Genomic DNA, 16,326 nt, shown 5'->3' on the forward strand with positions numbered 1-16,326 from the left:
AGATTATATTTATTTGAGAGAGAGAGAGAGAGAGACCACGCACAACCGGGCTTGGGGCAGAGGGAGAGCGAGAAGCGGATTCCCCACTGAGCAGGGAGCCTGATGTGGGGCTCCATCCCAGGACCGACCTGAGCTGAAGGCAGTCGCTTAACTGACTGAGCCACCCAGGTGCCCCAAAGTAAGATCTTTTAAACAGAAAATTTGCAACAAAACCTAGGTAATAAAAGAAAGTGGTTTTGACACTCAATACACTTAATTCAAACCCTGATGGGAAAAAATTAAGATGAGGGCAAGTGGTTGCTTTCCATGTTTGGAAAGTCATTCATCCGGGTAACAGGTGTCTCTCCAGTCCCTTCCAGGGGCTGGCCTGCAGGAGGTGCCAAGGACAGGGGTCTGAAGAAGCCCTGGGCTCCATCCCAGGATGCTCCTGCCTGGTGGGGAGGTGCATGCTACAGGTGGTGCAGAAGGCAGCCCGCTTGGGGCTCCAGCAGGCGGAGCGGCAAGACAGAGCCACGTGGCTACCAGGGTTAGGAGGGGGGGTGGCCTTCGAGTTGGGTCAGGCCAAGGAAGGCGAGGGGCATGCCAGGGAGAGGGCCCACGTGTGCAGAAGTGGTTATGTGATGAGAAGGTTGGGGACTTGGGGGCAAGGGGTATGCAGGGCCAAGGAGTGGGAGAGAGTGTGCAGGTAGATGGGGGGCCCACCCGTGAAGAGTAAGCACCTGTCTTCCCATCGTGGGGTTTAGACTTCCCCCGAGAGGTGGTAGAGTCCCTCGATGTGTTGCTGGGACTTAGGTTTTAGGTAACCCAGGCAGTGGTACAAGAACTGCCATTTAGTTAGGGCTGATACTGTGCCAAGCTCTGCTGTGAGCGCTTCTAGTATTTAACTACAAATACCTTATGCAGCAGGTATTTTTAACTTTATTTGTTGCCAAGCAAGGCTCCCAAGGGGCACAGAAAGTCTAAGGAACTTGCCCCGAACAACACAGCTTGTGCAAGTCAAACTAGGGAGTCTGGCTGCAGAATTTGTACTTCGCCACCGTGCCTTGGCAGACTTGCCGTTCATTTTCTCCATCTGTTGGTGGACATGAGTAACAAATTATTCAGGACCTACTAAGTCCCAGGCACCACACTGGGCCTTATGGACGCAGAGGGGAATGAGACAAATCTGATTTCGACTCTCACGGAGCTGTCAGTCCAGTGGCAGAGACAGCCATTAAGAAGCCAACACACATGAGTGAGCTAAGTTCAGGAGTGGTGGGTGTGGTGCAGGATGTGTGACCGGTGAGTGTGATCAGAAGGGCCCGGCAGGGCTGTTGGTGGGATGGAGTTGCTGTTCTACCCGGTGGCCAGAGAAGGCTTCTCTGGAGCTCTGAGAAGTGCTCTAAGGTTTGACAAGATAGAGATGTTCCTCCACGGAGCTGGAGAAAGCCTCTGGGCCCAGCAGACATTAAGGGGCACAGACGCTGAGGATGGAGGGGCTCGTCGTTGTCCAGGACCCGTGCATCGGGAGCACAGTGAGCGCTGGCACAGAAGTTAGAGCAGTGCGGGGTGGGGGCTGGCTACCACATGTGGCCTTCAGCTCTGGAGCTTATCCTGTGAGGGGCTTATCCTGTGGCAGAGCAGCAAATGGGGCCTAGAACTAGTTCCGGCAGGGAAGAGTCAGCTCAGAGACAGACCCTGTGGCAGCACTTCTGCTTCCCGCCACCCAGGCTAGGCGAGGTTCCTCTCCTCATCCTCCACGAGCCCTGTGGCAGCATTTAAGCCAGGCGTGGCCAGAGGCCTGCTCTGGTCCGTCAGACCCGGTCTTCCCCATCGTGGACCACCAGGATCTAGCCTGCTGAGCGGCACGTGACAGACACGCAGAAGTGCGCACTTGACTAAGCCAGGCAGTATGCAAGGAGGTCATGCTTTCCATCTGGACAGTTGCTTTTGCAGTGTGTTTAGGAGATCCTGGGGGCACAGTGCAGGAGGCCACCGAAAAGCCCCCTTGTAGGGCTCTGGAGCGGAGTTAGGACTGGAGGGAGTCATTAGTGGTGGATGGAAGCCGAAGCCAGGGGAATGGATAAGAGCACCATGGGGTGGCGGGGGGGGGGGGTGTTGCAGGAGGAGAGGTGAAGGTTGGTGCCCCTGGCAGCAAAAGCTTCTAGTAGTGAGGCCTGGAGAACAAACATCCCAGAGGTAAAAAGCCAGGGGACCCTGGAAGCCAGGGTTTTGTTTGGGGTGATTGTTCCTGCCACTTGCCACTGAAGGGTCAGGGAGAATGAGTCCTGAAGACAGGCCACTGGCTTTGGTAGTTAGGAGGTCTTCAGTGAGCTTTGTGAGGGCTCTTCTGTGGCAGTCGAGGAGCAGAAGCCAGACCAGGATTCGCTGGGAAGGCATTAGGAGTTACGTGGACTACAGTCCACGAGCTCAGGGCTTGTTTATTGAGTACCTCCTGTATTCTGGGCACTGGCTGGTCATTGGATACTTTTGGGAATGGTCACTTCATGCAAGCCCACAGCAGAGGAAAGCAGACCCTTTCAAGGAGAAGCAGCTGGAAGGATTGAGGTCAATTGCTTTTCTTGGATAGAAGAGCCCAGAACACATTTGCATTATTTGTATTTATTAACTCTGGAAACCTTAAAAAAAAAGATTTGAATGGCTCAGTAATTCTCTTCATGGTTATATGCCCAACAAGATGTGAACGTATTATTCTCAAAAAGGCATGGTCATAATAGCACCATTTTTTTTTATTTGTTTGTTTCTATTTTTTATTTTTTAAAATTATTTATTTATTTATTTATTTGTTAGAGAGACAGAGAGAGCATGAGAGAGCATAAGCAGGGGGAGTGGCAGACTCCTGCTGAGCAAGGAGCCCAATGTGGGACTTGATCTCAGGACTCTGGCCTCATGACTGAGCCGAAGGCAGATGCTCAAGCAACTGAGCCCACCCAGGCGCCCCTGTTTGTTTGTTTTTAATCTTTGAGCGCCTTTTATGGTCTTGGAGCCTTGTTAACTTCATCCATAGATGAAAACTTCAGACATATTGAGTAGTTAGGGGGAAAAATCAAGTAATAATTATATATTGACTGTGTACTATTACCAGACATTGTATTATGGGCTCAGGGTAAATTCTCTTAGTACTTCTGTAGTTAATCTTTTTTGTCTCCAAATGCTATCTATATCTATATCTATATCAACATAGATATAGATACATGTATGTACACATATGTATATATGTATATATTGCATATATATCACATTATATGTATTTATATTTATTATATTTGCTATTTAAAAAATTTTTTTATTGAAGTATAATTAACATACAGTGTAATGTTAGTTTTAGTTGTATGATAAAACGATTGAACAGTTCTATACATTACATACTGCTTTTCACAATAATTGTATTCTTAATCCCCTTTATCTGTTTCACCCATGAAATAATAGCACTATTCTTCGTAGTTGAAAACTGGAGCCTAACCACATGTCCATTGTGAGTACAATGGATTATGAATTGTGGTTCCATTCACACAATGGAAAACTGTGCAGCTGTAATGGTGAATGATTTGCAAGTCTACCCAATAATGTGGATCAACTTCACAAATGTAATGATGAGTGAAAGATGCCAGACACAAAAGGGTACATACTGAGTGATTCTGTTTATATGAAGTAGAAGAACAAACAAAGCTGGTGTCATCCAGGCTGTTTGAAGGTCACCTTTGGGGTAGGATAGTGAGCAGAATGGATCTTGAAGGGCTTTTGGAGATGCTGGTAAAATTCTCTTTGTTGAGCTGAATGTTAGCTACAACCATGTGTTTGTTTGTGAAAATCTGTCAGGTGGGACAATTGTTATCTATACACTTTTCTGAACAGTGTTATGTTTTGATTTTCTGGAAGGTACTGATTTTTTAAAATCAAGTTACAGAGGAGAACATAACCAGGGGCTGAGGGGAGGGAGTTAGTGAAAAGGGAAAGATGACATACTGACTTTAATTTTTAAAGCTTTTAATTAATTAATTTAAGTAACCTCTGCACCCAACCTGGGGCTGAAACTCCTGACTGCAAGAGAGTCTCATGTTCTCCCAACTGAGCCAGCCAGGTGACCCCTAAAGGGAAAGATGACAGCAGAACGAGAGGGCAGAAGGCAATGGGGGTTGGATTGTATGAGACCGGGTTGGAGCAGGATGCACCCATGGAAGAGTTTGCTGCTTTCCAGAAGGAGGAGGGCAGGGGGCCTGGGTGGTGCAGTTGATTAAGCTTCTGACTCTTGGTTTCAGCTCAGGTCATGAGCTCAGTGTTGTGAGATCGAGTCCCATGTCAGGCTCTGCACTCAGAGTGGAGTCAGCTTGAGAGTCTCTCCCTCTCTTCCTCTGCTGCTCGCACACGTTCTCTCTCTCTCTCTCTCTCTCTCTCTACCTCTGTCTCTCCAATATATAAATAAAATCATTTAAAAAAATAAATAAAGGAGGAGGGCAACCCTCCTAGCAGTTTGGGCAAGGTGGTCAATAAAGAAGGGACTTTATGTTGGTCATTGTCACTTGATGGTTTCAAATATTTTGAACAGTAGGAAAATGGAGACCCATGTGCACATATACTTACCCCAAAGATTGTTGGTTTTCTTTTACAGCCTTTTTTCCCCTTTCAGATCTGCCTCAAGTCTGGCTGGAGAAGTCACCGCATATTTAAGTGTTATCTTTGCGTTCGTTAATACTGTGTCGACTCTAGCACTGTCAGTCCCATCTCCTCTAGCTCTGTCCCCAACCTGGTGAGTCGGCAGGAGAATTGAGATGTGTAATATCAAAATGGAGCACACGAACCGCTTTGAGCTGCAGAGTTCTTTCCTATCAGGTAACCGAGTAAATGTTTCCCGTTGACTGTCAGTGTAAAAGTCAGAGTCGTAAATAATGACAGGTTTTGGAAGCCATGATTAAAGCCACAAATCAAAGAGGAATTTCCATGTATGCATGGTGTAGAAAGGACGGCTGCTCATGAATTAAGTTGGTCTTTTCAGCCAGCCCATTGCGTAGTGCTGGTAATAACCATCAGTAGCCCTCAAAGATTTGCAATATAAAACATTATGCATTGGACGGATCTGCTCATACAAGAGCTAATAAATCAGCATGGGTCTTGTTAGAGAATGGCATTTATATAGAGCAAGTTAGCTTGTGCAACTTGCTGTTGAAATTTAGTTAAGTCAACAAGGACCTGCAGTGTGCGGGGATCAGATTCCCCCCCAAAACCAGTGAAGAATCAAGACTTTATCTTTTAGATTGGCTAGGCTTGTCTAGTCTAGCTATTAGAAATAATCCCAATATAGGAATCTGCATTCATACTTACAAGCCCATTAGCAAGAGGAATGAAGCCACTTGAAATAACACACTAATGGATGGGTTACTGTTGTCCCCCCCCCCCAAATCGTGTAAGGCCTTACAAAGAGTTAGTAATTGTTCATTGAAGAGTGGCTAATGAGCAGCTCTATGAAATTATTAATTATGTGAGTTCTATATTGATACATCCTTCTGGGTTTTTATAAACTACGAATTTTGCAAATAAGGCTAAACTCCTTCTTGGTCATCTCCAACCAATATTCTGATGTTTTGAGATGGACATAGACAGAGCGGGCCACATCTATCATGTTCGCCCCAGCAGTGTCCCCTAGTGCTGTGTCAGAGACAGAATATTGGATTGTATGGATAAGTGGGCTGGCCCAGGGTGGCATATCTCACATAGACTTATAGTGACAGGATGACATGTTGAATGGGGAATCGTAAATATTGGGTATGCCTGGAGAACGGATTCTTAATGAAAATGCTTGCTGGGATAGACATGCTCTAACGTCCTGCCTCCATCTCTACCTCTGTTCACGTCTGGGCCAATAACGGTAGCTCATTGGGTATGTTTTATTGTGTTTATTTTTTCTCACCTTTCCACTTAAAACCAGTTCGAGTGTGACTCTTCAGTCGGGTTGGTGGCTTTGTGTGAAATCTCTGACTTCCCCGAACTGCTCAAAGGCAGCACTCAGTGTACTTTACTCTGCTTTTCTCTTCTCTTCATCTGGAATGTTCTTTTTCCCTTTCCCAGATTCTTTCTCTCTTCCTTTGTGGTGAATTCCTACCTGCCGTTCAAGGCCCAGCTCAAATATCATTGTTGGAGGGAAGCATCTCCTGTCTCCCCCTCCCTCTTCCAGACAGAGCTGGTTTTTCCCCGGTTTGTTTATACCCGTGTCCTATGGCTCTTGCCACCTGAGTATTGTGGGTTGTTATGTGACGATCTTTGTTCCCTGGGGAGCTTTGGAGTCCCGGACCGTGTTTTTCTTGTCTCTGAATCACCAATACTCTGTCGAATATGAATGATGGTTTACTTTTGTCACTTGAAGTTAACCACAATGGGAGGAAAATATGTTTGAGGTGGGTTTGCTGTTAACATGCTTTCTGTTTTGATACTAGATCATTTGATCTTTTTCTTAATGTAAAATGGACTGCAACATTTCTTTTCTTTGTTTTTCTTAGATTATATGTACTGTACTTTGAACCTGTAAAGCACATTCACCTACCAATTATACTTGAAACATTAATTCGTGCTTAGCCGTTTTAAGACAGATTGGTGTCTTGTGAAAAGCATCAACGCACAGGCGAGTGCTCGAGGATCCATTGTGTTTCCGCTAGAGCCTCCTCATCTCATTTATCTCATGCCCCAGATTGTTTTAAATGATGAATATACTGGCAGTGTTCATTATTTTTAGTAGATGACCCTTGAGTTAGCATAAAAGAGGATAAATCCTTTTTTCCCTCAGAGTCGTAGGTTCTAGAAATACGTTTTTCTGGCGAACTTTAAATCAAGGAATAGGGTTTTATTTTACTTTTTGAAATTTTTATTTAGTTACCTATCCTCAGGTTAAAGGATTCTAGATTATGTGACTCTTTGTTAATTGTTCAGGACCTTGTCAAAGAGGAACCAATCTCATCCTGGGTTGTATGGGCACAGGGCTACTGCTGCAGAACCACTTTGGTTTTGGTTGGATGGTGGAGGTAAGCTGCATATCTTTTAGCTGATTAGCTGGGTTATTAAACTTGGCCCGTTCCTCCGCAGGGCAGGTGGTAGCCACAGCCTCTGCCTGGATTGTAGCAGAGCCTCTGGGATACTGGCCATACAGTTCAGGGAGGCATGGCGGCACGTGGAGGCATGGCGGCACGTGGATGCATGGCAGCATGGGGGCAGGGTGCTGAGCATAAGATGATGGGAGAGGCCACCCACCCGGATGGAGCAAACTAGCAGTTCTTCCAAGCCATTCCCCTACTGGTCTTTGTTAGCTTTAAATTTTTACTCATTTTTGGTAAAGGGTCAGTGATGTCCTGTGTAAACTTGCCAGTGAACCTGATGTGTGGCAGAAACCCAGAGTGGCCATGGCTCAGAAGTCCGTCATGGCAGAGGTGGCAGATCAAGGCAGTCGGGGCCAGTCTTGGTTTTTAGATTTTAAATTGAGCCAAGAAGGCTTGGAGTTACTATTAGAAGCTGCTTTGATAAGAACACTTCACTTTTCTGCATTAAGCTTTCATGAATGGAGTGGGCAACTATTTATTTAAATATAAGAAAACAGAGAAAAAAATTGAACAAGGAATTATTTATCTGCTACTTCATATTTCATTTCTAACTTGAAAGTTTGAGATTCCTGATGCTTGTGGGTGACCTGGACTTGTTGGGTCTGAGAATAATCGACTGCTCATGATATCACCATGTAGACCTCAGTTCTTATTCCTGTGAACAGTTCACCAGACAACATGCCCTCTTAGCAGTGGCTAGAAATGTAAATTCTAGAAAATTCTTTATCAGAGCAGGAATCATTTTATGTGCTGCTGCCACTGTCAGGCACAGCAAGCTTGCTTGGCAGATCTTCATTATTCATTCATTTAGTCGTTCAGCAACTTCAGCTGAGTGCCTACTGTGTGCCAGGCATATCAGTGAGTTAAAATTTTTGGTGGGGGGGGTGGGATGGGGGAGTGAACCCAGCTGATAAACAGTAAACATAGGAAGTAAACACTTTATGTGTTATAAGGGGATAATTTCTCTGGAAAAATAGAAAAGGAGATCATGGCAGGGTTGGGTATAGGTGGGAGGCTAGTTTCAAAAGGAAACTAGGAGCAGATGAATGAGCAAATCTTAAAGAGGAGAAGGAGGGGACACCTGGGGGGCTCACTTGGTTAAGCAACTGCCTTCGGCTCAGGTCATGATCCCAGGGTACTGCATCAGGCTCCCTGCTCAGTCTGCTTTTCCCTCTGCCTGCTGCTCCCCTGCTTGTGCTTGCTCTTTCTCTGACAAATAAATAAATAAAATCTTAAAAAAAAAAAAAAGAAGGAAGAAGAGAAAAGAGGTTCTCAGGGAGGACATTCTGGGGAGGAGAGTTCCAGGCAGAGGGAATCACCCTGCAGTACAAAGGCCCTTGGCGTGTTTGGGAAGTAGCAAGGAACCATGTGGCTGGAGGAGAGGGCAGTGAGGGGGAGAAGGAGTAGTGAGAGAGCTCAGAGAGGCAAAGGTGGGCCAGATCTTTCCTGCTGACCCCAGATCCATCCCCTCCTGGGACCAGCGATTTAACATGGGCTGTTCAGGTGGTAACTCCTGATAGTCTTTCTCTTTTACAGTGGTTCTCAAGTGGGGACTTGTGGCAGTGTCTGGAGATGTTTTTGATTGTCACAACTGTGGGAAAAGAAGCTCCTGGCAACTAGCGAGATGAGGCCAGGACTGTCACTGAACATCTCTTGATGCACAGCCTCCGCACCAGAATGAGTATGTCAGTTGTGCTGGGGCTGAGAACTCCTGCTCTGTTACTATGTAGTTTATCAGCTGTTGCTTGATTTAGTTTGTCTTGGAAGACTTAATGAAAAAAGCATTAAAACATCATGGGAAGAGGTTATTAACCACAGTACCTGGTCCAACGCCTTCACAAGTGACATTGAAGATACTGCTGGCTACTTTCATTCACTTTGTGGAAAAGGGAGCCAATCCTTGCTTGCATGTACATTTTAATAAACTCTGGTGCTTTCATGAAATCGTTTTTAAAAATCTAATATAGCATTTGTAGGTTAATAGTAATAATCTCAATGATAATCTCATTAATTTAGCCTCAGGTAGGATCTTCTAATTTTGAAAGGGGCCAGGATATTGATCCACACAAGAGAAAAAGTTTACCTATACCAAAAAAAGAAAAAAAAATTTTTTTTCAGTACTTGAAATAAAAGGCATTATTATTTGCACATGAATATGATGTCATTAGTGGAAATATTTTCCTTGGATTACACTAATCCATTATTTTTCAGAAGTCAGTAATTTCTGAGTTCAGTTTTTCTGTTTTTGCTTTATCTGTTTACCATCTATATTTTTCTTTGTATCAATAACTTCTTTTTTGGAAAACTTCAGGTTTGGAAAACCTGTATCAGTTGCTCAACATCAAACATAACCAAAATATCATAAGATAATAAAATAACCTTAAATTCTAGATAGACATAGCTGCCTGCCCAAGCTTCAGAGCGTCTGCACTGTATGAAAAAGGAAGATGAGCCAGTTTTACTGACTTAATAGCACCAGAAGGCAACTTTGTTGATGTCATTAGAGAATTGGGTGGGAAGAACTTGCCCACTTTGTGACTTAGTGCTACTTAATGTACCTTCCCTGTGCCACAGAGGGGGGACATGATGTCCCAAGCTGTACTCTGAGGTCAGGTAGCCGCACGGCTGGGGTCAGAGTGTGGGACCAACTTGGGGTACTAGGGAGGCTAGTTTTCTGGCTCTGAGTAGCCACCAGCAGCATATTCATGCAAACTGCCCCCAGACCCCAGGACCGGCCACATTTACGTAACCTGCGCCTTGGTTCTGTATAAGAGGAAATACAGAGCTCCAGTTCTTTTTTTTTTTTTTTTAAGATTTTATTTATTTATTTGACAGACGGAGATCACAAGTAGGCAGAGAAGCAGGCAGAGAGAGAGAGGGAAGCAGGCTCCCCGCTGAGCAGAGAGCCCGATGCGGGTCTCAATCCCAGAACCCTGGGACCCTGACCTGAGCCGAAGGCAGAGGCTTTTAACCCATTGAACCACCCAGGCGCCCCCATAGCTCCAGTTCTTAAAATGAAACAAAACAGAAATCCCTGCAGCTGAGATATCTTACTGGTTCAGATGTGCTTTACACATCCTCACTCCCTCTGCCCGTCCTTACATATTTACTATGAATCCCCCAAGTTTCTTTCTACCGTACTCATTGTTAGGATGATTGGGTATTTTTGATTAACTCATGCATTTTATACTGAATACTCCAGTTCCTTCCTTCCTTCCTTCCCTCCTTCCCTCCTTCCCCCCTTCTTTTATTTACCTATTGTAGGGTAGTTTTTGACCTGCTTTCTTCCTTTTTGAAACTCAGATCTCTCACTTTTGCAAGCAGGAGTGAATGAATGTCCTGGTTGCTTTGTAACTCAGGTTGTGGGTGGGGGTGGCTGGCCGCCACGTCTCACGTTCGTTGTTGTGGAAACTAGATTTTCTCTGCTTTCTCAGGGGCTGCTGGACTCCTGAATTGAATCCTGGTAATCAAAGTCTCGGGAGACTGACTTCTACAGAAGCCAATATTTATTAAGTGTCTGCTGTGTGCCAGGCATTATATGACACGGTCCCAGGGTTTTAAAGGGTCCCCACGTCTAGCTGTGGAGACAGAAACCATCTACTTAGAGTTAATAATGCAGCACTTTATGTAAAACGGTGAAACCTGACCACTGTAGAGTTCCATTTATTACCCTTCTGCTTTATGTTATTGTTTTCATTATGTGTTATATCTGCATATGCTAAAAATTCTGCAGTACAAAATGATCATTTTTGCTTTGCATCACTCCAGACTATCAGACCTATTTTTGAAGAAATTAAGAGGAGATACAGTTTTTTAAAAATTTACCCACATATTTACCATTTCCAGTGTTGGAGAGTCCCTTGGAAGATCCAGTTTCAAAGTGGGATCCTTTGTCCTTAGCCTGCGGAGCACTTCTCCCTCCTTTTCCCAGAGTCTGTGTCGGCTGGCTCTGCTTGAAAGGGTGTGTGACACAGAAACTCTTTGTTCCTCTTCATGGTGATCCAGCATTGTCTTTATTTCATCATTCTTCCCGAGGGTGTCTCACTGGGTGTCTCGCCTTCGATTGCCAGTTTCCCGGCTGTCCTTCCCCGGGGAGGCCTCCCTGTGTTCTGCGTTGGCTGTTCTGGTGCGACGCTCCCTCGCTCCAGGCCTTCAAATCCTTCTGGGTGCGCAGTGGTTGCTTTTGTCTGCTGTTTTCAAGATTGTCGTGGGCAGTTTGGCTTGGGTGTGTCTAGGTGTGGTTTTCTGCACGTGTTTCTTCTGGAGGTTTGCTAAGATCCTTGATAAGGTACACTTGTTTCTATCACCAAATTTGGGAAATTTGCTGTTATTTGATTACTCAGTTAAGTCTGCCCCTTGAATTTCTAAATCGCAGATACTGTTTCAGCTTCCGAGTTTTTATTCGGGTGTTTTAGTAGGTAGCATGTCATGCCAGGTGTACTTCCTTCATGTCCATGAGCACTTTCTTTTTCCTTTTCTTTCTTTCTTTCTTTTTTTTTTTTTTTAAAGATTTTATTTATTCATTTGGCAGAGAGAGAGAGCACGAGCAGGGGGAGCGGCAGACAGAGGCAGAGGGAGAAGCAGGCTTCCTGCCAAGCAGGGAACCTGACGTGGGGCTCAATCCCAGGACCCCAGGATCATGACCTAAGCCAAAGTCAGATACTTAACCACTGAGCCCCACAGGTGCCCGCATGAGCGCTTTCTAAGCGTTGCTTTTACATCCTTGTCTGTGTTTCTAGCATTTGGGTTCCTTCAGAGTCATTCTGTGATTTTCATCTCTTTTTTAGTTTTGTTTATTGAGTAATTTTGGATTATAACCTGAAGATTGTGACTATGCTACACTGTACAGTCTCTGGATTCTGTTACATGCCTCCAAAGAGTGTTTCTTTCTTTGTTTTGTTTCAATACTTTTTTTTTTTAAGATTTTATTTACTTAAGAGAGAGAACTAGTTGGGGGAGGGGCTCAGGGAGAGGGAGAAGCAGCCTCCTCGCTGAGCCGGGAGCCCAGTGTGAGGCTTCCTCCAGGGACACCAGTGCTCTAGAGTTTGCCACAAATGTGCATGGTTTAGGAGTCAAGCTCGATTTCAGGCCAAGTTTAACACAGAGGCTTCACCCTCTGTTGTTTCTCTTTCTAGAACCCCCCTACCCCACCCACACCACACACAGTTTGTAGTGGCTATGGTTGCCTTTCTGAAGCCTAGAAACAGAAACATCAGTGGTATTAGTAATAGAATGTGCTCAGCGACTTAATCATAACAGCAGCTGATCTTTTCAAAGTTCTGGTGTTTCAGATGCTGTGTAACTTTATCTGACTATGTGATGTCCTTTTTTCTACAGGCAGCCGTCATCTGAGGCAGGTGTCCATTTTTCCGGGGAGGGAGCTGAGAATCAGAGAGGCGGGATGTCTATCCAGAGTCCCATACCTGGTTAAGAAGCAGGTGGGATTGCAGAACTAGGTCTTTTGACTCAAGACCCCACACCTATTGGTTATAAGTAATACACCTCTAACATCTTTTAAGGAAGAGAACCGGGATTTAATTTGTAATCTTTCTCTGCTTTTTTGGTTTGTTTTTTTTGAGGGTTTTTTGATGCTTTTCTTTGCCATGGGTATTCTACAGTACACCCAAGGATGGATTTGTTATTAATCCCTCATTCAGGGTTTGTACTTCTTCAAATTAAATATGCATTTTTTCCCCATTCTGGAAAATTGTTAGCCATTATCTGTTTAAATATTGCCTTTTCCTATTTTCATTAATCCTGCTTTGAGAATTCTCACTGGACTTACCTCAGATGTTAGCCTTCCATTCTTCCTGTGCCTTAACTGCCGTCCCCATATTTTTCAGTTCCTTTTTCCTCTGTGCAGTGTTCTGGGTGATTTGTCAAATCAGTCTTCCAGCTCACTAACTCTCTCTTGAGCTGTGTCTAAACTGCTATTTAAGCCAGCTACTGAATTTTTAATTAAATTGTCTCTCTTTTTCATTTCTACGTCGCTTTTTCAAATGCGCCCTTTCTTCCCACTCATATTTTTCTTTTTCTTTCATTTTGATATCTATGTTTTAAATCCTACTCATTCTATGCATAATTATTTGATAATCTATTTTAGATTTTTCTAATATTTTTAATCTTAGGGATGTAAATTCTCATTTGTTGTGTCTGCTCTTTCTCTTGACGGTTTGTAATGGTATGTGTTTGGAATTTATCTTCTACAGGGATTGTTTTGTGAAATTGCATGCTTATTGGATTGTGAAAGGCTCTTGTTTGCTTGTGCTAGGATGCCTGGAATTGCAGTACCTCTGGACACTGTTCCTCCTGAGAGCTCGTAGTGGGGCTCCTGTGCTTGTAGGTGGTGTAAGTTGACTCAGCACTCGTAGTTCATGTAGGCCTGTGGTTCCATCTCTCAGGATTGACTTCCCCTCCCCCCACTCCCACTCTAACTGTAGTCCCTTTCCTCATCTGTTTTTGGGGGCTTGGTTTCAAATTCACCAGTGCCATTTATCCCCATGTGGCCTTTAGAGATCTTAGTGCCTAGGACCTATATGTAGGTCTTAAATATTGATCATAGGGTGTTGTCTTATGCTAATTGTTCTCGCTTTGATTACCATTTTCCTTACTGGCATTGAGGATGTCCTTTCTGCCTTTCCTGCCTTCCTGCATTTTAAAATAGTTTATCTAAATTTCTATATTTTTTTATTTTTTCTGTGTTTATGGTGGAAAGGGGTTCCTTTCTCTTCACCTCTACCGTAAGTTTTTGAAAATCACAGTTACTGGGATTTTAATGTAGTTGTCAAAGTGCATGCTCCTATGGTCATCTCTGCTAGGTTAAAGTAGTAATGATGGGGATGGGAAAAGGGGACTTATGTTAGAATAAAAATCGGAATATTAGTTTTTTTGCTTACTAAAATGAGATGAATATTTGCCTAGAAGGCTAAGGTATTCAGGCTCATAGATGAGCACTTCCCCACTGAACAACCTCTAGAGTAAGAACTTGACAGCACTTTTTTACCACCATTCAGGGGCAGGTAGCACCATTCTGACAATTATGAATAGCCCAGCAATTTTAAGATACATTCCTGCATGCCTTTAAAATGAATTGAGACTTTACCTGAAGACCACACACGAGTCCCTGTGGTCTCATAAGTACTGTGCATTCTCAGGCTCTGAGTCGGAGTTCTCAAGGAGACTAAGATCTCAAGCTCACTTTATAAATACAGAATCAGAGCAAAGGACGTTAGGTACTCTTAAAAATTCTTTTAATCAGCGGTGCCAGCAACTTGTCAGGTATTTTCATTCTAGCCTTTGTAAGGTGGGCTTGGGAAGAACAGAAGAATAGCCAGCCTTCTTTCAACTTGCCTCCCTCCCATCTGTCCTCGCTTCCTCCCCCCCTCCCTCCCCGCCAAAGGTCCTTTCTTCCTCCCTCCCTCCCTTCCTCTCTTCCTTTTTTCTTTTTCCTTTCTTTCACCCGTACTAAAGTATAATTTATATGTAATAATATTCACGGAAGGGCAGTTTGTTAAAATGAGTCTTAACAAGTATGTTCTGTTGTGTGACCACAACCACACAACCACAACCAGGAAATGAAACATTTCCTGCACCTACCGGAAGTCATGTCTTGACCATTTGCCATCATACCTTTCCCACCCCGATCTAGACAACCACCAATCTGCTGTATATTAGTATGTTTTTATCTTTTCTAGAATTTCATGTTGCCGGAATTATGCAGAATGAAATCTTATGTGTCCAGCTTCTTTCAGGTGATACAATGCTCTTGAGGTGCCTCTGTATGGTTGCATATTAGTAGCTCATTCCCTTTTATTATTGAGAAGTATTCCTTTGTATGGATAGGCTACAATTTGTTTAGCCGCTTAGTTGATAGATATTTTGATTATTTCCAGTTTTTGGCTATTTATGAATAAAGCTACTATGAACACACAAACACAAGTCTGAGTATAAACACACATATTTTCACTTCTCTTCTGTAAATGCCTAGGAGTGGGATTGCTGGCTTAGATGGTAAGTGTATATTTATTTTTTTTAAGTAATTGCCAAACCATTTTAGGAGCTGTACCATGTTGCGTTTTTACCAGCAGCATATGAGAGATCTAGCTGCTCCTTGCCAACACATTTAATAGAGTCAGTTTAAAAAATTTTCTTAGCCTTCCTAGTGGGTGGGTAGTATTATTTCACTGTGGTTTTAATTGACATTTCCCTGATAACTAATGATGACTGATGATGTTGAACATCTTTCCTTGTGCTTAGCTGTCATTTGTGTATCTTCTGTGATGACATATCTATTCAAGTTTTTGTTTTCCTGTTTTAAAGATTGAACTCTAAGAGTTCTTTCTATATTTTGGATAATAAATATGTTTTATAAGTATTTTCTTCCAGTCTATGGCTTGATATTCCATTTCCTTTTTTTTTTTTTTAGGTTTTATTTTTAAGTAATCTCTACACCGAACATGGGGCTCAAACCCACAACCCCGAGAGCAAGAGCCACACACCCCACTGACTAAGCCAGCCATGCACCCCAATTGGTGTTCTGTTTCCTACCAATGTCTTTTGAAGAGCGAAAGTTCTCCGTTTTGTTCAAGTTGAATTCATGCATATTTCCTTTTGTGGCCCATGCTTTTTGTACCCCCTCTAAGAAATCTTTGCCTAACTAAAGAACACAAAAGATTTTTCTCCTATGTTTTCTTCTAGAAGTTTTATCATTTTATGGTTTTTATGTCTATTATCTATTTTGAGCTAATTAAGGACAAAGGACATTTCCCCTCACCTTTGTATTCAGTTATTCTAGCTCTGTTTGCTGAATTAAATTACCTTGGCACCTTTGTGAAAAATGCATTGGGTTTAGATTTGTGGATCTATTTGAAGATTTTATTATTTATTTATTTGAGGTGGGATGGGGGAGGGGCGGAGGGGGAAGGAGAGAGAGGGGGAAAGATTCTCAGGCAGACTCCGTGCTGAGTGCAGAGCTCGGCTTGGGGCTTGATCTCGTGACTCTGAGATCAAGAGTCAGATGCTCAACTGACCCAGCACCCAGGCACCCTAGCAGTCAGGCACTTTTACTTCTTTTTTTTAAAATTGTTAAAATCTTATTTGTTTTATTTTTAAAAAGATTTTATTTATTTATTTGTCAGAGAGAAATCACAAGTAGGCAGAGGGCAGGCCGAGAGAGGGAGAGAGAGAGAGAGAGAGAGAAGCAGGCTCCCTGCTGAGAGCCCCATGCGGGGCTCCATCCTAGGAC

At 43.6% G+C, this 16,326-nt stretch overlaps 1 protein-coding gene across 5 annotated transcripts in view; it reads left to right on the plus strand.

Annotated features, from left to right (window-relative positions):
• Positions 1–16,326, plus strand: part of LOC122915940 (serine/threonine-protein phosphatase 4 regulatory subunit 1-like) — an 80,308-nt gene that overhangs the window by 5,915 nt on the left and 58,067 nt on the right. For 4 of the 5 annotated variants that reach the window (XR_006386108.1, XM_044262767.1, XM_044262770.1 and 1 more), the window contains exon 1: positions 4,661–4,830. The exons of the other annotated variant lie outside the window; for it this stretch is intronic. Coding sequence is in view for 3 of the 4 variants with exons in the window: in XM_044262767.1 (XP_044118702.1) it covers positions 4,770–4,830 (61 nt within the window). In the remaining variant the exon portion in view is untranslated. Of the gene's footprint in view, positions 1–4,660; positions 4,831–16,326 lie in introns of those variants that run through there. 5 annotated transcript variants of the gene reach the window in all.

Source organism: Neovison vison, chromosome 8 (genome assembly GCF_020171115.1).
Source record: "Neovison vison isolate M4711 chromosome 8, ASM_NN_V1, whole genome shotgun sequence".
NCBI lineage: Eukaryota > Metazoa > Chordata > Mammalia > Carnivora > Mustelidae > Neogale > Neogale vison.